Raw genomic sequence first — 24,533 nt, forward strand, 5'->3', positions numbered from 1 at the left:
TTTAAGGCTTTAGTGGCTACCTCCTGGTCAGAAACAGTATTATGTAGTTATATATACATATAACTATATTACCGTTTCAGTTTGTGTCAGGAGTATGTTTTTGAAGTGAATCTTTTTTTAAACCCCGCTCACTGCGTTTTGGTTCACTTCATGGAGCAGTCTAGAGCAATCCCAACAGGTAACGCGTGTTCAGTCCACAGGACCGGACTAGGACTAGCTGTTCAGCTTAAAAGCTGCTGGAAGTATATAGTGCAGATGTCAGATCTTCAGTGCCGGCTCTCAGTCTAGAGATGCATTTCTGCTGGTGCACGCTACTTTCTCATGCAGATGTGGCCTCTGCTGCCTTGACGTCTGTTGCTCCCCTGGGCTTTGCTGCTCTTTCCCTCACTCCTGCAGTCTTACCTGTTTCCATATCTGGAATTTGGTTCACCCACAACCTGAACCCAGGCTCACCCATTGTTCAGCCTCCATCCAGCCTTGCTTGCATCCAAGATTTCCAGCTGGCTGCTCTCTTACGGTCTTAAGCTGTGACAGAAACTGATCCTGTCTCCGCTTTGACTGTCACAGCTTCTTGTGTTGTGTTACTGCCAGGATACTTTCCTTGTGAAGTAAGTATCTGTTTATGGTCTTTCCCTTTCTGTGTAGAGACTGAACGCCATTCTTCCCTTTTGAAGCGCTCCACACCATTGCACCTGTCCAGATATCCTCGTACTAACCTAATTTTTTTTGTAAGCCACTTTTCACTGAGAACACCATCTGACCATTTCATCAGCTGCTGTCTCTGCAACTGTTCGCGTCGTATCTTGTGTGTGTAGTAGTGTCACAGCTGAAGTGTAGCAGAATCTCTCTTTGTTTCAGAAAATTCTGAGAAATCCAGCTCGAAGAGCTTCCTTCTTCAGTGAATATACTGTATATTGCTTCAGTTGTACAGGAAGTACTGCGAATTTTTGCTTAGTAGCTTGTCCACATTGAAAAATGCCATCTTCTTGCAGTGTGCTTTTTGTACATTCTAAATGATGGTAGACACTGGATTTTTGTGTCAAAATCAGGCTGGCTTTTTTAAGTGTCCTTGTATGTAGCAAGTGTTCATGTAACTGTGTAAAGAAAATTCCATACACATGTGTATGTGTGTTAAAATGGTGTTTCTAGCAAATTCACTGGTAGTGTAATTTCAGAAGTTGGATCTGTGCTTAAGAACTAACATGTTTCAGTATATTGTAACATTATTTAGACTTATTTTAATACAACAGGTAATGTTATGGAAAAAACTTGCCTCTTGCAGCTGTTACACTTGCAAACAAATGCTTCTGCCTTGAAGCTTGTTTTCTTTAAGAAGTTGATAAAAGCTCAGATGAGATACAGGAGAAATCCTTGGCCTTTCTGAGCTACCTGTGCTTACAGGATTAGCTAGTATTAGCTGCATTTCTGTTTGCCTGTTGTACAAGTAGTACTCTGTGTATATTACCCAGCCTTACAGCACTGAATCCCACGTTTTTTCCAGGTGACTCATTTCTGGCTCTGTGTCTGCTGTTTAATTACCTTCTGTTTGCTAATGCCGTTTCATGTCTCTGGTTTGTAAGTTTTCCTGGGGCAGGGCTCTTTTTCTGGTAAGCAAGCAGTGCTAGATTTATATGGTTGCTAGCAATATGTGTTCACTGTGCTGCAAGATGCAACGTATGACTGTATCAAACCACACAACTTGAAATTTCTTGGAACATAACCTTTATATCCAATTCAGGCAATGAATATGCCTGCAGAAGAGGAAGTGAACTCTGGCATCTGAGGAGCAGCTATTCAATGATATTTTGGGGGCTTTTTAAGTCTCTCTTCTATTCCGGGTGTACGCTTGCGGATATAAATGCAAAAGTCACTTACCCCTTCCCAGTGAAAGCACACACACACAAAACATGCAGTTTTCATTACTTAACCACACTACTTAAACAAGACAGATGTTTTTTTCTTTGGTTTTGCTAATTGCACAGGAAGAATGCTCAGAAAATACTTAACACAGTAATTGAATCAGAGGAAAAATGAAAGGGGTCACCTGTTGCCATGTATGTTTTAGCTATCTGTTTAGGATATGTTTCAAGCTGGGTTTGTTTTTTCTTTTTAGCAACATCTGTTCCACCTTCCATTCTCACCTCGCAGGAATGCATGTGCGCGCGCGCGCGCGTGTGTGTGTGTGTGTGTGTGTGTGGAGAGACGATGTTGAAGGTATGTTAAGCCATAACCGTCTTTGCAGCAGCATCAAAGAAATTTGAAAGGCAATGTCAACTTTTAAAAGAAAAAAATGTCAAAACCAACAGAAAGCAAAAATGCCACACTTAGATTTTTGAGGGATATTTAATTAATACTCATTAGGGATTCTTACTTTCCAAAACCCTCTAAGGAAAAAGGTCATTAATATAAGAGATGTAAATAATATTACTGAATGTTAATGAAAAAAAACTTTCTGTAGTGTGTTAAAGCTTAGTTAATGCAGTTTTAAAGAAAAAATGCTAACTTGAAATTACTGAATATTGACCTGTTAATGACAGCTTGTTATTAATATTTGTTATCTTCTGGCCATGCTGGGGATGGTGTTTGATGGTATTGGAAGACATGGTTTGCATAAAAGAGGAGTTTTACGGTATTCTTTAAGGAGACCTTAGTGCTAGAGGCTATCCAAGAGGGATCAGGCATGTCGTGACAGAAGACCGTATGGATATTGTCGTGAGTTGGTCCTTTGTGAATTCTTTTCTGAGTGTTTTGACAGTAGAAAGTTTGATATGTAGTGCTTCAAGTATGTTACTTCGTTCTGTTCTTAGGATTTTGATTCTGAAGCTACAGATTATTTTTTTTTTTCTTTTATGGCATCTGGATTTAGTTACTGGATACTGCCTCACCAGTGCAAAGGAGGAAGTACAGGATTTGGAACAATGCAAATGTACTGCTGTAGGAAAATCAAAACATACACGAATTACTGTTTTAATCTTGTCTGCTGAGTGTACACATTGTTTTGTAGACCAGATGATTTATAGCTTTGCTGATATATGGGGTTTTGTGTTTTGATTTACATCTTGAAAGCTTAGTTTAAAAAAAATAAATCTACAAACTGGTCTAGCAGAGTTGCGATAGAAACATGGAAGAATCCTGACGGACAGAAGCTTTTTCACTGTAGCCTATAGTTGAACAACTCCTGAACAATCTATAAATTTTGTTTAAAAATATATATTCCTCTAGGTTGACCAGTATTTTATATTGTTTACGTTAGTTTTATTGTTGCACACTTCCATACATTTGTTCTTGGTGCCGCTCTTTCCCAGCACTTTTGAGCTCTGTGATAACTAATTATGCCTTCTGTAGTAAACAAGTGACTTGAAGTTATTAATATAAATCTTAAAATAATCTTTTTTTTTGTGTGTGTGTGTCTTTTTCCACAAAAATAGATAATATACCTGAGAGAATCCCCAGAAGATGTGTACAGGCTTATATTGGCTGGAAGCATTTCGTATCTTCCTTTCAGGTAAATAACAAGTTGTTAGCACTTTCTGTACTTTGAAATTTTGAAGAAGAATGTAGCATTTATCAGTACTAATTTGTTTTGGGTTTTTTTTTGCTGAGGTTTTAACATGTGACACGTTCACTGCCTGAGCTTTAAGTGCAGACTGCTGAACAGGGGTGTTAGCAGCTGGTACTGAAGTGTACTGACAGAAGGTGAAGGAGCCACGCTGCTTTGTATGCACTCTTGTTGAGCTTTTTGATCTACATTGCTTCTCACTTGGCAGTCTGGTTTTGTGCCAGTAGTTGATAGTTAAATATATCAAAATATCTGTCATTCATCACAAATGGCTTGTAATACTTTTAGTGCTCCATTTTTCCTACTTGTTGAATGTATGCAGCAACCTGCAAATACTCTTTTGTGCATAAAGAATGCTAGCTAACCTCATATGATTTAGTGTAAAACCATTGGTTCATGGTTGCTTGACCCTGAGGGAATGTAATCCTAGCTGTTTCAGACCACAGACTTCTCTTTGTGGTATATTCTGTGCTGCTTAATGTAGCACATAAAGTCGATTCATCATGCAGAGGAACAACTTCTTAATTTCTTCCAAACAAGAGTTTCTAAAAGTTGGACTAAACTAATGTTCCATTGGCTGCTACAATATGCAGAAAAGAATGGCCAAAAAACTTTTTAGGAGGCAAGTTTACTGTCCAAATATATTGTTGTGGGGTAATTAATTCAGTCCTTGCTTGTGTTTTCTAACTTTCTTGCCAAGAGATGGGCTTTTGATGATTTGAATTTCTATTACTAGAGGCGTGATAGCACCTCTTTTTATTTGCATACTTCCATCATCCCATTTCTCACTTTTAAATTCCATTTTTTTATTCCCAGAAGAACAAAAATTGTCCTTAGGAGGACTGTAACGTTTATTTCTAAATATCATAAAGATGTATGTAGATGACGGAGATAGTAGCTTTTCACTCAGGTAATATACCCTGCCCAAATTCTCAGAGCATCGCTTCAACAGCACTACTGAAAGAAATGCAAAGACGTGTTACATAATAAGACTTACTGAGAGCTGACTTCTGAAGACATGTCCAGCCTCTGGGATACAGAATACAGTCTGCTGAAGTCTCTGCAAACTTTACCATTTTCTTGAGTTTACTTGCGCAACTAAACCTGGTGCAAATAGAGGAATTCAGATTACATTAACGATCAACTGAGATGTTGGTCTGGGCTCTGTTCCTTTAAGATCTTCATCTCTGCAAAAAACAGTACCTTCCCATGCAATAATAAAAAGTCAGCCAGGTAGTTGCTACTTAGGGTCATTATCAACACAAAAACTTTTGTTAGCAGGCTGCAGAGGATTTCTTTTTTCACTTAGAGAATCACAGAATCACAGTAAAGTTGGAAGGGACCTCTGGAGGTCATCTGGTCCAACATCCCTGCTCAAGCAGGACCACCTAGGGCCGGTTGCACAGAACCACGTCCAGATGGCTTTTGAATGTCTCCAAGGATGGAGACTCCACAGCCTTTCAAGGCAACCTGTTCAGTTACACTCAGAGTGAAAAAATGGTTCCTGATGTTCAGAGGGAACCTCCTGTGTTTCAGTTTGTGCCCACTGCCTCTTGTCCTGTCACTGAGCACCACTGAAAAGAGCCTGGGTCTGTCTTCTTGGCACCTTCCCTTCAGGTATTTAAACACATTGATAAGGTCCCCCCTGAGCCTTCTCTTCTCCAGGCTGAACAGTCCCAGCTCTCTCAGCCTTTCCTTCTATATGAGATGCGCCGGTCCCTTAATCGTCTTTGTAGCCCTTTGCTGGACTCTCTCCAGGATGTCCATACCTCTCTTGCACTGAGGAGTCCAGAACTGGGCACAGTACTCCAGGTGTGGCCTCACTAGTGCTGAGGAGAGAGGAAGGATCACTGCCCTCGACCTGCTGGCAATACTTTGTCTAATGCATTCCAGGATACCATTAGCCTTCTTTGTCACAGGGCACATTGCTGAATCATGTTCAACTTGGTGTCCACCAGGACCCCAGGTTCCTTTCAGCAAAGCTGTTTTCCAGCTGGGCAGCCCCCAGCCTGTACTGGTGCCTGGGGTTGTTCCTTCCCAGGTGCAGGACTTTACACTTCTCCTTGCTGAACTTCATGAGGCTTCTGTCAGCCCATTTCTCCAGCCTGTCAAGGTTCCTCTGAATGGCAGCACAACCTTCTGATGTATCAGCCACTGCTCCCAGTTTTGTGTCATCAGGAAGCTTGCTGAGGGAACTCTCTCTGCCCCTTCATCCAGATCATTAATGAAGACGTTGAACAGGATCAAACGCAGTATTGACCCCTGGGGTACACCCCTAGTCCTGGCCTCCAACTAGACTTTGTGCCACTGACCACCACCCTTTGGGTCCAGGCACTCAGCTGTCTGTCAATCCACCTGTCTGCTCGACCAGCCCACACATCACTAGCTTGTCTATGAGGATCTTATGGAGACAATGTCAAAGACCTTACTGAAGTTCAGGTAAATACCCACTGCTCTTCCCTCATCTACCAGGCCAGTCATTTCATTGTAGAAGTTTATCAAATCGCTCAAGCATGACTTTGCCTTGGTGAATCCATGCTGATTGCTCCTTGTGATTTTCTTGTCCGTAATATGCCTGCAAATGGTTTCCAGGATTAGCTGCTCCTTCACCTCTCTGGGGATTGAGATAACGCTGACTGACCTGTAGTTCCCTAGGGATTCGTCTTGCCCTTCTTGAAGTTGAGGGTGACATTTGCTTTCTTCCAGTCTTCATGCCTTTCTCCCAGTTGCCGTGGTCAATCAGAGATTATCGAGAGTGGCCTTGCAATGACATCCACCAGCTCCCTCAGCACTCATGGGTGCATCCCATCAGGGCCCATGAATCTGGGTATGTCCTGTTTGCAGAAGTATTCTCTGACCTGATCCTCTTACCAAGAGTACATCTTCCAGCCTCTCCCCCTGGTTTCTGGGACCTGGGATTCCTGAAGGCTGGTTTTACTAGTAAAGACTGAGGCAAAGAAGACATTCAGTACCCCAGCCTTTTCCGTGTCCTGTGTAACCAGGTCCCCTGTCTCATTGAGCAGTGGGCCCACATCTTCCCTAGTATTCCTTTTGTCCCATATGTACTTATGTAGAAGCCCTTCATATTCTCTTTGACATCCCTGGCCAGATTCAATTCCATTCAATTCCTAACTTCATCCCCGGATGCTCCGACAATGTCTTTATATTCCTCCCAGGTTACCTGTCCTTGCTTCCACCCCCCATATGCTTCCTTTTGTGTTTGAGTTTGGCCTGGAGTTCCTTGTTCATCCATGCAGGCCTCCTGGCATTTTGCCTGCCTCATATTCATTGGGATGAACTGCTCTTAAGCTTGAAGGGGGTGATCCTTGAATATTAACCAGCTTTCTTGGGGCCCCTCTTCTCTCCAGGGCCTTATCCCATGAGACTCTTCCAAGCAGATCTTTGAAGAAGCCAAAGTCTGCTCTCCTGAAGTCCAGGGTTGTCAGCTTGCTTTTCACCCTTTTCCCTGCCTTCGGGATCCTGAACTCCACCATCTCATAGTCACTGCATCTGAGGCTGCCTTTGACTTTCACATCCCCAGTGAACACCTCCTTGTTGGTGAGTATGAGGTCCAGCAGAGCACTGTTCCTCGTTGGCTTCTGTCTCACTTGGAGGAGGAAGTTGTCACCAGTTCATTGCAGGAACCTCCTGGATTGCTTATGTCCTGCTGTGTTGTCCCTCCAACAGATACTGGAGTGGTTGAAGTTCCCCATGAGGACTAGGGCCTGCGAATGTGAGGCTGCTCCTATCTGTCAGTAGAGGGCCTGATCCATTGTTCTTCCTGGTCAGGTGGCCCAACAGAGACCCACTACAATGTCACCTTTACCTGTCCTCTCTTTTACCTGAATGGGGTTCTGTAATTTCCTTCTCCTGCTGATTTTTTTCCCCACCTTTCACACTGATTCATTAGGGAGGAAAAGGATACAAACAAATTGTAGAGGCAGCTGTCCAGGTTCTTCAGAAGTTCTTCCTCCTCTCAGTTGAAATTTGAACATGATATATTTTTCACTTTTTTGAAACATTAATGATTCTCTGCTGATGAGGGCTGCATGGTCTCAGAAGAAGGTGTTCTGCCAAGACATAATATTCTTTGACGTAGATTCAGTTTAAGTTTATTTTTTGACTTGACAACAGTGTTCCTGTAGAATGCTTACTCTGCAGTGCTTATGGCATCTAATAATGGTCACATACTAAGAACATGCCATTCTTGGATCAAGGGAATTTAAAAAATTGTAGTTGAAAGAAGGGGTTTTAATGAAAACCAATTTTTCCTCATGTTTAAGCATAAACTATTTTACGCATCTTAAGGAAAGTCTTTTAATATAGCTACACAAATGTATGTCTTGACAGTTTTAGTAAGAAGATGCTGTTCACATATACATAGAATGCATGTGTGCAGCATCTTTTTTTCTTTTAAATTGAGTTTGAAGAAAAAATTTGCAGTGTATTGAAATCTGACTTTTTTAAAGTGTACTTCAGAAGAAATTGTTCTGAGAGTGTGTGTTAGAATATGATACTAATTTAGGCATTAGCTTTTGCCACAAGGAGTTTGTGTTGTCTGTCCTTTGTTGACATGAACACTGAAACATGCCAGTTTCAATGTTCCATGTCAGAAATGGAACGTCAGCTTTACCAAAAATATAACTGGAGTAATCTTACTCTTGGATCATCTGTTAACATACTTATTTTACGTTTTGTTGTTATTGTAAGATGCAAGGTGGGGGAAATGAAGTAATCATTTGACATAATTATTTCACTATAATAGTAATTATCTTGAAGCAATTTTTAAAGGTGTTTTAGAGAAATATCCTCAATTGCTTTCACTTGGATTAAAATGGGGCAATTTTACCATTTTGGTCATCATATCTTATAGGGATGCTTCCTTTGGTACTTGCAGTTTTCATCTGACATTGCTGGACTGTTTTCATGCAATAAACAAGGTCAGTAAAACAGTATTTTTCATATTGCAAAAGGTCAGCTAAATATTGCCCAGAAGAAAAAGAAGGCTTGGGAAGCTAGGATCCAATTAGAGCTGTGCAGTAGTGGGTTTTCTGATTGTTGCCTAGCTTATTATGTATTATGCATTGTAGCAAAACTTCTAGATACAGCATCCATAGAAGTTGACCGATACCTTATATAATCAACTAGTGAAGATTTTAAAGTGGGAATTTGAGTTTTATTTATGTAATCTTTCAGGACGGTCATTCACACCTCTAATCCCTAAGAGTTGTGTGACAGGTTGGTTATATTTTAGGCTGAATATAGCCTTTGAAAGTGGTTTTGAATTGGTTAGTGATACTTTTTAGGCATTTGCAGCATATGCTAATGACTTCAGGTTTTGCTTTAGTAATACAAATAGAACAAATGTTAGGAGGGAGGTGCTTTTTTTTTTTAACTACAAATTAACATAATCTAGCAGCACATTTATAGCAGCACGGTGGTGAAGTAACGTGACATTGAAGGACAGGTGAATTTATCGGCATTCTTTTTAGTCTGTATGAGTAGTGAAATGGGGAATTCTGCAACTCTCCACCCTACTGCTGTCTTTTGTATTATGGGTATCTGTGCCAAATACTGGTGTTTTTACTGATGAAGCCAGCTTCTTGCAGATTTGTGATTTTCAGCTTTTTTGGATGTTTTGGCATAGGCTGCTTGTGTGCCAAGAATGGTGAATTGCTATTCTTAGTACTGGTGAACAGCAGGGAAAACTACAGGAGATTATGCAGTGAAAGAGGAGATTAGAGTGTAGTGTTTTAAATATCTGGAGATACGGGATTATCTGTGTTTGTGCTTCTTGACTTAACAAGTGGGTAAACTGCCAGTTACCCAAATGTTTACAATTTTTTTACAGTACTAAATACAACGGTTGTGGATAATGTCGGGACCACACTAGCGTCTGCTTAGGACTGTGTGTCTGCAAACAATTTAAAATCAATGAAGATATTAGCATCATAATGAGAGCGAATAGCATTCATGCACAAAAATATTTGCAATCCTTGAATGCAGACTTTAGAACGTACTCATAATTTCAATAGATAATTTTTGCCAGTTATTCTTCTCTTTTTTATTTTGTATTCCTAGCAGTAATAAAAAGACTGAATGCTTCTGTAGTCTGGAACTTTGTAGTGATTCAATGAAACCAGAAAAGAGTGGATTTGCTTGTCTAACTTCACTTATATTAGAATTTACAAATCTATTTTGAACCAAGACTCAGTTGATCTGTATTTTTTCAAATATATGAAATCTCTCTGAAAGAGTAGAACAGGTATTAAGGGGCTTTCAGTAACCTAAAAGAGTGATGAACTGTCCTCATTGAAAAGGCGTTGTCTTTGTTAAAAGCTGTGTTCTGAATTTTAGGCTTTGCAATATGGTTTCCTGGATTTCAATATGTTTGATGTGAATGAATATGAGCATTATGAAGTAAGTATTCCGTATCAATCTTCTGCAGATTTGTTTGCTGTTACTAATGCTAAGGTGACTGTTTATAATATGTGCTATTTTTTTTGTAGTATTAGGTTCCATTTCTGTTTTGTCTCTTTAAACTTTGGTTGTTAAATAAAGGTGTGTGGTCAGAGAGAGAATATTAAAATTCAGATTTAAGCATAGTCAGCCTCAAACATGGCGGGGGGGAAGCAGAAACCAAGATGGAAATAAATACTTTTTCCCACTATTATTAAAGCCCTGGAAGATGATTGGGGAGTGGGAATTTGATCTCTTTTGGAGATCCTTGCACAGTCTTGATGAGAAACTTAAGGGCATACAAGTCCAAATCTAACTGAATTCTGGAGAGCAATTGAAGTATGCATCTCTGAACACATGGCAAAGGTATAATAACACTCTTTGAGGTAAAGAAGGAAACAGGGCTGGGAAGCTCCAAGCCTATAAAATTCACTTTGGGGCTTGGGAAACAAATGTGACAATGAAGGACTACAACTCTTGACTATATGCAGTCTCAGAAATGCAAAGCTGCCAGTTATCTGTAGAGAGAAAACTAAGTGTTCTTAGAATCTAAAAAATCCTGATTTAAATTGTGAACAGAGATAAGGCCAAGGTCATGATTTAGAAACCTATAAAAAATTGAAAATGAGAAATTGGCCTTCATCTGAAGGGCATTAGTTGTGTTGTTCTAAAACTCTAATTTAGAAAGAGGAGAACACAGGCAAGAAAAGTGAGGTTGAGAGCATCTGGCATCCTCCCGATGGAACAGAAAGCAGGTGACTAACGTAACTTCCTTTGGCAAAAATTGTACATCACTTCTCTCTAGCATGTATTTTGAAACAATAAGGAAAAGCCTGAAAATACAGGGATAATGATAAACCAAGCATTTTCTCTTGACAGAGAGCAGAAAATGGAGATTTTAACTGGATAATACCAAACAAATTCATTGCCTTCAGTGGACCTCATTCAAGAAGTAAAATTGAAAATGGTATGCTTAAAAAAGGAGGTGGGGGACACAAGCCCACTGCTTTCTTAGTTGATTGTTATCAGTAAGAACAAGCTTTAAAAATTGTTCCTCAAACAGTGTGTTTTTTCCTTGGCTCTTTTTCTTTTATAAGAACCCTGGCAGTAAAATTTTAATGCTTGGTTTAATTGTATCTGACCAAGGTGATTATGTTAAAATTCCATTTTCGGTTAGTCTATTTCTTTATGTTGAACATGAGTTCTATTTTGAAAGTGTTTTCATCACTTGTTTTTGAGTCTTTGTTTATTTCTGCAGTTTGAGCCTTACTCTCTTCCTTCCTTTTTTTTTCCTTCTTTTTTCAAATAGGCTATCCCCACCATGCTCCAGAGGCTTATTTCCCATACTTCAGGAAACATAAGGTCACCACTATAATACGCCTCAACAAAAAATTATATGATGCCAAACGATTTACAGACGCTGGATTTGAGCATTTTGACCTCTTCTTTGCTGATGGAAGCACACCTAGTGATACTATAGTTAAAACATTTCTAAATATTTGTGAAAATGCTGAAGGTGTTATAGCCGTTCATTGCAAAGGTATAGTGTAAAAAATGTATGTTACAAGTGATGCTTGTAGTTCCAGTTCCTGAGGTATTTTGCACTATAGTTCCGTTATATCTGGTTATTAACATCCCTGCCAGACTGCAACTTTTCCATACAAATTCTTTCTATGCTTCTGTTCTGCACTTCATCTTCTAATTTTTTTAAGTTCCAAAAAAATCTTCCCAGCTGTTTCCAAGAATGAGGTTGGGGAAAGTGAGCTTGCCAATATTAACAGCTCTTTCTGCTAGAAAATGCTAGCACTTTCAAAGGATGCTTTTGAGTAGGAATTTGAAGTCCTGGCAAGGTTCATAGGTCTTTCTGAAAATACACGGTTAAATATACCAAGTCATAAACCGTTGAAAATATCAATGCAGCTTTTTGAGGAGATTCCTTATAAAGTATGAGTGTTATTCCAGAACCACAGAAATCTTTATCCCTCAGAAACCTTTGTAGTAGCTACATTGGGCATGCTCTGAATATCTGTTCCTCCAGAGTTAGACTGCCAAGGAAAAGATACTCAGAGTCCAATGCAGCTAGTATAAAGATATAGTTTTCTGTCAGTTTCTGTCCGAACTATGTTTCCCTTCTCACACCATCTTTAATAGTCTATCAGACATTTGTTCTCCACAAACTTTGCCTCACTAGCGTAGCTGATAATGCTGTGACTGAAGGAGAACCCATTGACTTAACCCATTTAGCTGAGACCTGCAAAGACTGCATTTTTGTTCCTGGATCTGCCATCCATTTGCTGCGTGTTTAACAGGATTATACTGTGAAGTGGAAGAATTGGTAAAAACTTCATCTTAACTGTTGGGAAGCAAAGTGCATACTCTTACTCTCCACTGAGGTGATAAACTTGGGCATCGTAATCATTAATTGATTACGCCTGAATGTTGAGGATCAGTGGTACAAGTGCTTTGTTTTCATTCAAATTAAGATGTTCTTTAATATTTATCATACTAATGGTGTCTAGACTACCTTAACGTTCTTCAGCCTGCCCTTACTCGTGAGAAAGAGTAGAATACTGTAACCTGTTCTTAAAGCTGGGCAAGGCATGGAAAGTGCTGTGTGGTTGTCTTGACCATTGGGCTATACTGAAGATTGGTGTTGATCGGTAGCTTGTTAAATGAGAGAAGGTAATGTATGGTTTGACATCTACAGCAGGTGATTGAGGAGAGGAGCCACTTAGCTGGAGCTGTTCTCCTTTCCTTCTCATGTTTCCCAAGGTAAAGAAAGAACTGTTTTGAGGGCCATTGCAAAGAAGGCTCCTCTTTCTGGAGTACTTTTGCCTGTGTTGGCTAGTACCCAGACTTGCCTATTGCAAAATTTGTTTTTTCCTTGGGAACTAAAGTAAGAGATTAATTAGAGGATGGATTGGAGGAGCAGCTGGTTGCAGTTGCAATATATGATCAATTTGCAAGAAGGTGCTTTGAGAATTTTGGAAAAAAGCCAGCTGTTTTACCCCATACATAAAAACATTCTCATACCTATATACACATTCATAGATAGATAGGTAAATAAAGGTAGATAGACTTACAGATATTTGTAAAGTCGCTGGCTTTACCTAACTCAAAAAACCTTGTATATGGAAAAAAAAATACAAAAAGTGAGTTGCACTTAACTAAGTTTGATCAGTAACAGGTTTGTTTAATAAACTAGGCAAGTAACTATTTGTCCAAGTAACAATGTCTGTAGCTACAGCAGATTCCAGGTGAAGATCAGTATATAAAAGAAGCCATTCTTTTGTCTTACACAGCTGGTCTTGGACGAACTGGAACACTTATCGCCTGTTATATTATGAAGCATTACCGGATGACAGCTGCTGAAACTATTGCCTGGATTAGAATAAATAGACCTGGTTCAGTGATTGGACCACAGCAACACTTCTTGATGGAGTAAGTAGGTTGACTATAAATTATTTCAAAAATACATCTAGATGTCTTTTTCTTCTTCTTTTATTGTACACTTAATAATCTTTGGTGTTAATTTGTTGTGTTTTGGGCTTTTTTTTCCATGTTATGACAGCAAGCAGGCAGAACTTTGGACAGAAGGAGATATTTTCCGTGCAAAGTTGAAAGGAAAACGTAAAATTGCTGTAACCAGAATTCTGTCAGGAGTAGATGATATTTCAATTAATGACATGAGAAACAGGAGAACCATCCAAAAGGACATTGAACTGGTAACCATCTGAATATTGTGCTCTTGTAAAAGTTTTAATTGCTGTTGAGAATCTCTCAAGTTCTGAACAAACCTGTGGGTGCAGTAAAATTATGTTAATCAGATTCTTTTTCTGTTTGCCTTTTTTGTATGAAGGGATATGGGGGGGAGGGAAGTTATGGACAGCAAGTATGAAAAATGAAGTGCAGTACACAGGTGAAGTAGGAGCATCCTTATCATACTTCAGTATTTAGGTAAATATTAGAACATTATTTTGCAATCAAAAACACTGCAATTGTGTTTTGGATTGTCTGTTACTTCCCTGTGTGTGTTTAAAGGGAAGGGATGAAAGGTTTTTTTGCTCTTTTTAGTTTCTAAGTAGTTGCAACTTCTGTAATACCTTTCGATGCTGCCTTTTAAAAAAACGGTACTGCTGTTTTAAAAAGGCAAGTGAAGGAGGGAAATGCTGTACTTGAGTGAAGATTGTACTGTACCTAAGAAAAGATTTGATAATATGCTTCCACTGTTTTAAAGGTAGGCAACATTTGATGCATGTAATTCATGACACCACTTAATGGTTTACAGGCTTAAAAGCAGCAAATAGGAAACTGGAAAGAACACAATTGCATTTATGCAAGTGAATTTCCTTTGATTTTATGCTGGCAAACTTTCCTGTTGGGATAATTCTAACTTTAAGATTTAGGATAAGGTTAATTCTTAAATACCTAACTGTCTATATTTTAATCTTGGTTTATCCGTTCCCCGCCTCCACTTACCCAGTACAGTGATGAAGATGAAACAAACTGTGTAACACAAGGTGATAAGCTTCGTGCTCTGAAAAGTAGAAGGCAGGCAAAAGCTCCAACTGCATCTCCACTAACGTAAGTCAGTTTCTCAATGTATAAATGCCAGAAATACTTTTATCCTCTTCTTTATGCATACTTTCCTTTGCCCCCAAAAGTTTGTTGCCAAGGCTGCTTTCACTCATTTGAAACAAGCATGAGATTCACCATTTCTCTGAAGGCTTGGTGAGCACTAAGGAGGCAGGAGAACTTGGTTAAAGAACTGCATTACTCAATTTCTAGTTTTCTGCGTTGTTTTTGATTCCAGTAGTCTGCGCTTTACAAGCTCCCTGAGTATTTCTGAATGCTTTACTTTTAGTTTAATCGCAAACATTCCCTGTCTTTCCTGTGGTAGTATAAAAATGGAAGAATATGACAGTGTTTGATTGGCTGAAATAAGGTACGTGCTGTTTTTTGAAGTAAAGTTGGCTACCTAAGAAGAAGAGTTGAAAGAAGAATCTTTAGCTTCCTTTCATTTCCTTTTCCTTGGAGAGGAACTTTCCCTAAATCCTGTGGGCTTTGGGATAATGGCTGATAGATCTGGAAGGCACGGAGTAGCACTATTTCATTAAATAAATTCAAAAGGAATGCATTTCTGTCAGGGAACCTGGTGTGCTGGTCTCTTTATTTTAGACAAGTACTGAAACACCACCTGTAAAAGAAAGTTCGTAGTCACTTTTGCATCTGTTGTAGCTTGCAGCAACTGTAGGTAGAAAAAACTTTCTGTCTGCCCTTAAATAAACTAAAAGAGAATGCAAGACTTGCAAGACATATCTGCATCTCATTTGATTGCTAGGAAAGGAATGGTGACCCCTGGCTGTCAGATTTTTGCAAATAACGCAGCACCAGAGTCACAGACGAAAGGCAACTTGGCTTTTGTTGTGCTGTCTTTCTGTAGAGGATGATGCTACTAGCTGCTGGCCTTTTTTTTTTTTTCTTTTTTTTTAAGAGCAAACAGTATCATCAGACTTCTAGAAAAAGTGGGAGGTATGTGGTAAGAATGTGCTGAGGGTAAAGGAATATGTCTTCGGAAACCCTCACACATTGCTATGTATGAATTCTGCTTTTGTTTTAAAAGATTCTCTTTTGTTCGTGCTCATCATTTACACAGGCGATCATATTAGAAACAACAGATTCAGAACAAAGCCTGTACCCAACTGACATTAAAAAAAACCCAAAACACATCACCTCAGTTACCTCAAATAGCACAGTAAAAAATAGCTACCTTGCACGTTAGTTTCTAAGGCACATAGTGCCTTAGTTTCCACTTAATAATATTTTTTCATAAAAGGTACTTTAAGTCATGTAATGAAAGTTGGGAAAGATCTCATTTATTGTATGTTCCATAGAATGAACGTAGACTGTATGCTAATCTGGTCAGAGCCATTGTCTCAATATGCAGAAAGCCTATCAACTATTAAAACATTATTCCATTCATGAAGCATTCTGCAACATGACTGCTCTAATTAAAATTAGTTAGCTTGTACTTCTGTAGAATTCAAATAATTGATCTAGAGCTTATAGTTGTTTTTTATAGTGTGTATTGTGGCATAGGGAGTTGGAATTTCCCTCCTCCTGTTCCCCTGAGTTATTTGTATGGTTTGCAGCTTGTACTGAAATAATTTGGTGAAAAATGAATATGTAACTTTTTACATTCTCTGTGTTACTATCATTAAACCAAAATATCGCTAGGAATATTTAGCTGCCCTACCTGAGTCAGAAGTCTTCTGTACTAGAAGAGGTGTCAGTCTTTTTCCCTTTTAGTTCAGACTGTTAAAATAAACTAATCTTGCAGTGAAATTGATTATTTTTGTCTAAGCAAACAAAAATAAGCTTCTAAATTCTCTATGTAGTTTTATTTCACAGGGGAAAAAAAAAAAAAGAGCACCAGAAGTGGGACAATTACAGTCTTTGAGATCTAGAGGCATTGCTTATATTTAAGTCGCAAGGGATTTGTGTATAACATTTGTTAATGTTTATTGAAGTTGGTTGTATAAACTCTATATGCTTTGATGAATGGATATTTTGTATATGTTCTAATTAGCAATATTCTGCACCTTTGGCAAAGGATTATGAATTAGCTTTTGCTACTTTGAACAGAGGAAGGTAATAATATACCCTGTCATCTGGGTGTTTACATAAATTGTTTGTTCCTACAAACTGATCTGGCTCTGGTCTAATGTTTTAGTAGTAAAACATATGATTGTGAAGTCGGATGTATGAATACAGGCTGATCAAACTGTGTAAGAGATGGCAGCAAGTGGTCAGAGATGTACTGCTCCAGCATGCACTTATTTTCAAGAGAGTGATACAGACTTTCTTTGGAATAGACGACTTTAGTGAGGATTTCAGAAAATTTGCTTTGATTGCAGCAACACGTGGATACTACATTTGGCAATTTATGGTTGCATGGACTGTTACGGTCATAGAAAGTAAGAAAATGCTTGGCAAAGGTTATAGAGCAATATGCTTTTTAAGAACTTGAAACAAGCTGAAATGCACCAATAGCTTTTGCTTTTGAATTTTTGTTCATCTTTTCCTCCCCCTCCAACCCCTTTTTTAGATGGCTCCTAGCTATGCTGGTGTCTACACTGTGTAGCATTGTCATCTGGTGGATTGTATGTGGCTCCCTTCTGCCCAGCCTGCTATTCTGTCTAGATGGTTTAAGAACATAGTAACCATCAGGACCCCCTGAGAGAGAGCCACTGTGTAAGTGTCCCATTCCATTTCTCTACAATAGCTCACGCTTTCTGTCTAGTATGTCTCATAAATGCATGTTTTCATATCATGTTTCTTACTGGCTTTGTTGCAAGAGTAAATTTCACTGCTCTGGCTTTGTTGTATTTTTGTATATATTATTTGGAATAACTGAGTGATTTTTATGGCTGGCTTGCAATACAGAAAGGTGCAGAGCTTTTATAGCTAGGATAATTTATAATTTTGAAGCCTTTCTTCTCTGCATGCTCCTGCAAATAAGCAAAACTATATAAGCAAAACTATATTTGTAAAAAGGAAAAAGTACTGCTTTAAAATATGATCCTATCCTTTGCATATTGCAAATGAAGATGTTAGCTCCAGTTTTCGCTTTGAAATTCATGAACTTGCAAAGGAGCTTAGTTTCCCAAAGGATGGTTTTCCTTACATGAAATGCCAGGAATTAGAATTCGTTAGAAATGTCAGTAGGTCTTTGTTTTTACTAAGAGATTATAGTATTATATGCCATAAGAGACAGTAAAATGGGACTTCTTTCTAACATAACAGAAGACGAGGCAGGTTGCAGTATTAGGTCAAGGCTCAATTGTTTACCCAGCCAATCTGGTTTCATCTTCTTTTGTTCTCAATTTTTTTTGTAGAGCTTTATGAGACTAATTAAATCCCTGCTTTCTGTTACTTGAATTCAGAAGCCGAGTAAAGCATTAAAAACATAGTAGTTCCTTGAGTACAGTTTTCACTCTTTTTACACTCTGCTTTTGTCAGAGTGGTTGCAGTGATTGCTGTGCCTCGCTTCCACTTAAAAGGTGCAATGTTTTCATCAAACAACAACTTCCATCAAACAAAACTTCAGCAGCACACAGAACTGCCAGGAAACCCAAACAGGAGCTTTTTGCTTGCGACTGTGTCTCCCTGGACCTGCTCCACTACCACCACCCTCACAGCGAAATGGTTACTTTGGGTGAATGTTGAAACTTTGGTACTCTCAGAGAAAAAATAGGTCAGAAAAGGTGTTTTACACCAGAGTACTAAGTAAGAAAAGGCATTCTCTCCTGGCAGAACGTTAAGGTTAAGAGTTTCTATCCTTACCTTTGGCCTTGCAACTTTTTGTCCGCACTTTTAAAAAGCATGGGACTCTTTCTGCTAAAGTAAATGACCTAATAACTAAAGAATGAGAACTGGGGGACTTGTGGACAACTTAGTTATCCTATTGACCTTAGCTGAGGTCCTCTTAATATATTCTTTTGGAGAAAGGAAAAAAAAAACCTAAAGATCACTTTTTTTTTTCCCCATTGGTACTTAACTTTGTCAAAGAACATACTTAAATGAGAGGCTTGTTTTCAAAGTTTTACACTGAATCTAGCAGTATTTCTTGTCTTGGTGTTTTCCAGAAGTCAGACCTTAGATTTCTAAACACAGACTAAAAAGCTAAACTTAAACAGTGGTTAAAAAAATGAAACAGTCTGTCCTTTGTTTTCCTGTACTGTAAGATCAACTGCAAGATCAACTATCATACTTTCTTTCTCTATGGTTTCTGTGTTCTGCCTAAAAACTCCCTTGCTAGAGGGAAAGAGGAAAGACTGTTTGATGTTGGTAAATGTGTCACGATGCAAGCAATCGGATTATTAGTCCTGCTGCCTCATATCCAGGCTTGACAATCATATAATGCTGGTTTATGTCCAGGAAGAGAAAACGCTTAAGCTTTTCTTAAAACCTAGACTAACATTTTCTCCATTATGCAGCTAGTGTCCCTTGTGTTTTAAGAGATCAAATTATCAATCAGGATCCTGAATCTCTCTGGGCTAGCCTGGCAGTCCTGTGGGATGGAGCCCTGTAGACTGGAGTATCAGTCACTTGTTGCCTATTCCTGACTTGGAACAGTGGTAGAGGTCTCAGGCCTGTTTTCCTAAAAATCATGAGGTGATGAAGGAGAAAGCAATATTGCATTTGACAGACCTCATAAAACAGGTAGCCTCAGCAAGAATAAAATGCCCATTGCAGGTCAAAGAAGACATGTTCCTGTGTAACCTCTCTTCCCCTCATCCCTCCCTAGGATACTGTAATCATTTGTCTTTTAAAAAAGCTTGTTGCGTGGATTGATTTCTCTCCAAGATGTATTACCTTGCTGGCATTTCGAGTTTTGTGGATTTTGTCTTGGGTTGTGGGGCTTAGGCTTTTGTGTCCTGCTGGTATACCTGTCCCCCGCCCCGCTCTGAGTTAAATGGTGAAAAAAAGTTGTGAGCTATTTAAAACATGGTGCTACTGACCCAAACACTGTTCCATTTAAGCAGGTTTTGATTTGTTTAAAGGCCAATATATCAGCTTGAATAAGAAAGTAGCAGATAAACTAGTGTAGTGTTTGGGGAGTATATTATGTTCAGAACTGCCAAGTGATGCTTCCATTACAGATTAACTGGAGATGAGAAACTCTTACGATATATGGATTACCTATTTTAGTAGCGTGGCCGTTACCGCATCCTGTAGCCTGTGTTCCGGCAATGTTCTGCTTTTTCTTTTTTTTTTTTTAAATCGTATTTCATTGAGTTAGAAAACCTTTGTGTACATCAGATGTGCTTTCTGCTGGTGTTCTGGAAGTTGGTTGTTGTCATGTACAGCATGACGTGCTATTTTACATGAACAGTTACAAAGCAGTAAGGTAGGTGTCCTGAGGATCTTACCCTTCTCTAATACAGTTTGGGATTTTTTGTGGTGCTGAGATTTTGGGAGGATTCCTCTACTGTGGCCTCATCTCATGTCCATTAAAAAACCTATCTATCGAACCTACTATCAAGTGAGGCTGCTAGTTTAATTGTGTTAAACCAAAATTCCATACATTAAAAATAGTTTCTTCTCTTACCTTAAACATGTATGCAGTAGCATTCTCATAAAAGCTCTGATAGCACTGTTACTGCTCCTAAGCTGACAGTTGTTGGGCCTGAAGGCAACTTTGGGTGTTTAGTTTTAACACCATGTCAGACGATGGTGTAAATGGGACCTCGTCTGTTTTCCTTGAGATGCTATCAGCCTTGGAAGTCTAGAATTTTAGTCTGATTTAAGTATGTCTGTTTGATCATTCAGCAAATGTTTTGTTCACAGGGATTTCAATTAATCTTTACTCCTGAGTAGCCGTGTGAAGTTGCGTATCGCTGAGATGTAAAAATGACATATCTACTGAAGAGCAGATGATGTTAAAGGTTCTACCATGCTCAAGCTGGTTCTGAGCTGATCCCGTAAGCCAGCTCCTTCTCTCCTTACCCTTTGGTAGATACAGCAATCTTAAGAGGATGATGTAGTTCGTTTGGTTTTAAGGTGCAGTTATATATGGTGACCATTTTTATGAGTCGTGTTCCCATTTAGAACCTCTTTTCTTTTCTTTCTTTGTTTTGAACAGAGAAAATGAAATTCTGTGGGAAGTAAGGACTAACATATGAGATGTTGAAAAGATGGATATTTAAGTGTTTGTGCAAGATAGTATCTTAACACTTCATAGTGTTTCAGTTCATATTAGATAAGTATATGGGTTTAAGCCATGTATACTGACCTGTTTTCTGAACTTCTGGTGTCTGGAAAGAATGGACACCTATAAGAGAAAGATTATAACCATTAGACCACATTCCAATAACTTTTGCTTTCTTTTGTATGTACATTGCATGCATTTTATACAGAGAGACCCTGTATGTATATATTCAAGGAGAAAACATGATTTTTCCACGTTTCTGTCTGCATGAGCACTAATAAACCAGCATGTGCCATGATTTGGTCATGCTTATATTTCAGTGACTAAATGTTATGGGGTTAAGCCAGCTTTGTACCTTTCCATTCAGATCTGGAAGTTGCTAGTGGCACAGATAAAAGGTACAATGCAAGTCTTTTTTCACCACTGGTGTCATTTTTAAAGCTTAGTTGAAAGTGCAGTAGCCCAAATTTGTTCATGTTGTATGACAACTGTGGCACTGAAAAGCATATTTTAAGTTTTAATATTAGAACTTGTTAGAACTGGTTTACAAGCACAATAGAAATTATAAAGTGAACTTCAGGTTTTGAACAGTTTCACCTTAGTCATGCAAGGAAAACAGATTTTTATTAGAAGAATTTGTGTTGCCTACAGAAGCATGATAGGATGTTGAAGGTATCTGGTTTTTATTTTCAGCCTCTCGAATAACTGATTCCTCTGACTTTGAATGTGTTGTGTTTACAGTAGAATTTGCTTTGCATTTTGATAGTACTTGCCATTACAAGCGTGTATCTTATCTCAGAGGAAGACAAGACTGTTTGGTTTGGAGTTTTGCAAATCAAGTGGCAAGATTTTGCAAGTCTGAAATATTAAGAGATTTGTTTAAGTAGAAACTTAAAATACTTGAACTTTGTGGTTCTGTAGTCATCTGTTTGCTAAACAATCTAGAAGTATGTGGTAAAAAAGGTTGCTGATCAGTTTTACTGCTGTAAAGAATTTATTTTAGATGAAATTTTGTTATCTCTGATGCATATTCTAATTCTGACATCAAACCCATATAAAACAGTGAAAGCATAGGGGTTTTTTTCCATTTCTGTTTTTGGTGAATATGTTACATGAGTATGAAAATACTCATATTTTCTCCCATTTATGTCTGTCTACTTGTGCTCCAAAAAGTTTTATGTTCATATCTAGGATTCCTTGAAAGCAGTTTCTTCACAGTATTAATGAACCAGACTGCAGTTTATACAACTTAATGAAGGTTTTGATTTCCAATCTAATAAAATCTGCTGACACAGATGGACTCAGTGAAGCCACTGAAAATTAGTCTAATAACAGCAGGGGAAAAAAACAGTAATAACTAAGTTATTCTTGACTCTGAATCTCTAAAATGATGCATAGTTTTATAGATGGAAACGTGCACAGATGGAATAACTAGGGAATAGACGTATAAAATGATGCACTAAATAGGTATCTGTGGACTCCATTGATCATTTGTCACTTTTTGTCTCCATAGTATCATAATTTCAGTACAAGTATTTAGGAATATAGAAGATGGGGTCTCCCTATGAACCAGTTGGCTGGTGGCTAAAAATAGTTGTTTGCATTTCACAATCTGGAGTTCTTTTGTTATTGATGTAAGCAACACTAGGATTTACCTACCTGTTTAGGAAATAGTCAATATATTGCTCTAGAGTCTTCCAGAGAAGTGGAACCACCATGTAAAGCTGAGTTTTGAGTATGGTGTAGTAATTCCCTGTAAGCACAAAATGCTAGCATATGCAATGATTTTCCCAGCCTACTGTATTTGAAGGTAATATCTCATGCTTAATTGCAGGAGATTTAGGCCTTGATCGTCACAAATTTAATTTCTTGGGTTTTTTTCTGAAGTCCCTTCTGCGTCAGTCTGGAAAATAATGTATGTTTTTGTTGCATACTTCAGATTTCCTCTTTTTTTTTGTCTTGTTGCAGTAATTCAAAATACAATTTCTTAGCTTTTTGTCTTCCAAAAACCTAACAGGAAATTCAAAACCATTAATTTAACCCATTCTTTGAAAGCAAAAAAACAAAAACCAAACCAACAAAACAAACTGCTATGCTCCTAATAAAACAACTTGCATTACCATTGCTACAACAAGGATGTTATAAAGAGAAGGATGTGTTTCCGGCAGAACAATTTGCCTTTCAGAATGATTTGTGAAAAGCCAGCTGATACTTGTTAGCTCTGCTGCAACTGTAATATCCTCTTTTCAGTGTTTTCCTAGAAACTTTCAGGTTATATAATCTTTCTTTTTTCCTACTCTTTTCAGAGTAATTCTGCAGTCCAGTGTTCAGAAAAATAAAACCTCTGAACCTAGCATTTCTGACAGTACAGACATTACTAAAAGAACTACCAGGTCTGCTGCAAGAAAAAACAATTTGAAAAGGTGAGAGTTACCCTCTTTACAGATCCAGTAACTGTTCTGTAGGCAGATACTTTGAGCTGGCACATCCATTGCTGACAGGAGCTTTTGCCACAGTTCAACTCCTCCTCCTAGCAATGGGAAATGAGAAACAATTTTATGGTTTATGTCATGTACTGAGAATATCTGGAACCTTCAATCTTATGTCATTTGTTTATGTTGCTGAGTCTTTCAACTTTGAGAATTTTGTATTGTAATTCCTAATGTGAGTCAGAATTACTGAAGGTGAGGGATTTTGGTAACCAAAAAAAGCTTTTCTTTATGAAACCTCTGCCTGGAGTAAGAGGTGGAAGAGTTGTTCACAGCATTAAGTCAATTATTAGTCAGTACATGAAGTCAAAACTAAGAGGAATTTGATGGACAATCAAATAGTAGTGGAGAGGTGAAGTGTGTAAAATGCATGTGTATACTAGTATGAGATTTTGTACGGAGAGTATGACTGATAATCTGAACTGAACCTGTTCGGTAAAGCTTAATGAAATTTTAAATTTGGCTGGATTTGTGCAAGACCGAAAGTGCCTTTTGGCCTAGAAGCATATGGCCATACTACTACTATGTTTCTTTGTGTGTGCCTGTGTCCGTGCCCCTCTAAGGCAGCTCTCCAGGTCATTATCAAAGATGAGCCTGGGAGTGTAGCTTAAAACAATTTCCAAGCAATTTCCAGTGGTTACAATTGACCAGAATTTGTCTTGTGCTTACAGTGAAAAACGTTTGAATGGGTCTGTCAGGTGCTGAAGACACTTACTTTTGTTGGGAAGAGTCAAAGGTGGCAAGTAACATAAAATGTAGTTATGTAGTTTGATCTATAAATATTGCTGAAAATTGCAAGTCCTTGTGCAGCTTTTTCCCCACAGAGCTTTTCTTTCCCCTTCCTCATCCTGTTACCTTAAAGGTAACAGAAGTTATAAAAAATTCACTCTATCAGGCAATGGAAATAGTCATTAATTAACAGTAGACTGCAGTAAATTCTAGTCAAAGAATTTTTAGCAGTGGCTATATGAATTATGTTTTGATTCATATAACAATATGTTAAAAAATAATCTCTTTTTCCTGAAATGCATGTTTTACTAAAAACCTGAAGTATTTCTCAGGGTTTTCCTGTTTGGTTGGTTATTTTTTTCCTCCATCTTGCATCATTTTCACCATGTCAGTTTTGGTCCAAACAGATTGATGGGATTCTGCCTGCTGTTTTTATTCTTCATGCCTCTCCCAGTTTCAAGTTCCTTGCCACTCTTGGTAGCTGTGTACATGCACATGTGTAACTGAACAGAGATTTTCAGTTCCTGGAAAACACACCTCCAAATTGACCTTTGTGTTGTGTGAGGTGAGAATATCTATCCTT

General features: G+C 38.3%; 1 protein-coding gene across 13 annotated transcripts in view; it reads left to right on the plus strand.

Annotated features, from left to right (window-relative positions):
* Positions 1-24,533, plus strand: part of CDC14B (cell division cycle 14B) — a 45,679-nt gene that overhangs the window by 18,074 nt on the left and 3,072 nt on the right. For 5 of the 13 annotated variants that reach the window (XM_075136824.1, XM_075136820.1, XM_075136821.1 and 2 more), the window contains 9 exons: positions 3,429-3,505; positions 8,433-8,499; positions 9,917-9,979; positions 10,898-10,985; positions 11,328-11,558; positions 13,321-13,459; positions 13,590-13,743; positions 14,502-14,602; positions 23,039-23,155. In XM_075136824.1, the coding sequence (XP_074992925.1) occupies positions 3,429-3,505; positions 8,433-8,499; positions 9,917-9,979; positions 10,898-10,985; positions 11,328-11,558; positions 13,321-13,459; positions 13,590-13,743; positions 14,502-14,602; positions 23,039-23,155 (1,037 nt within the window). Of the gene's footprint in view, positions 1-3,428; positions 3,506-8,432; positions 8,500-9,916; positions 9,980-10,897; positions 10,986-11,327; positions 11,559-13,320; positions 13,460-13,589; positions 13,744-14,501; positions 14,603-17,126; positions 17,273-18,040; positions 19,806-23,038; positions 23,156-23,892; positions 23,968-24,533 lie in introns of those variants that run through there. The other 8 variants (XM_075136826.1, XM_075136827.1, XM_075136825.1 and 5 more) reach the window with 5 other exon arrangements.

This window comes from Calonectris borealis, chromosome Z (assembly GCF_964195595.1).
Source record: "Calonectris borealis chromosome Z, bCalBor7.hap1.2, whole genome shotgun sequence".
Classification (NCBI taxonomy): Eukaryota; Metazoa; Chordata; class Aves; order Procellariiformes; family Procellariidae; genus Calonectris; species Calonectris borealis.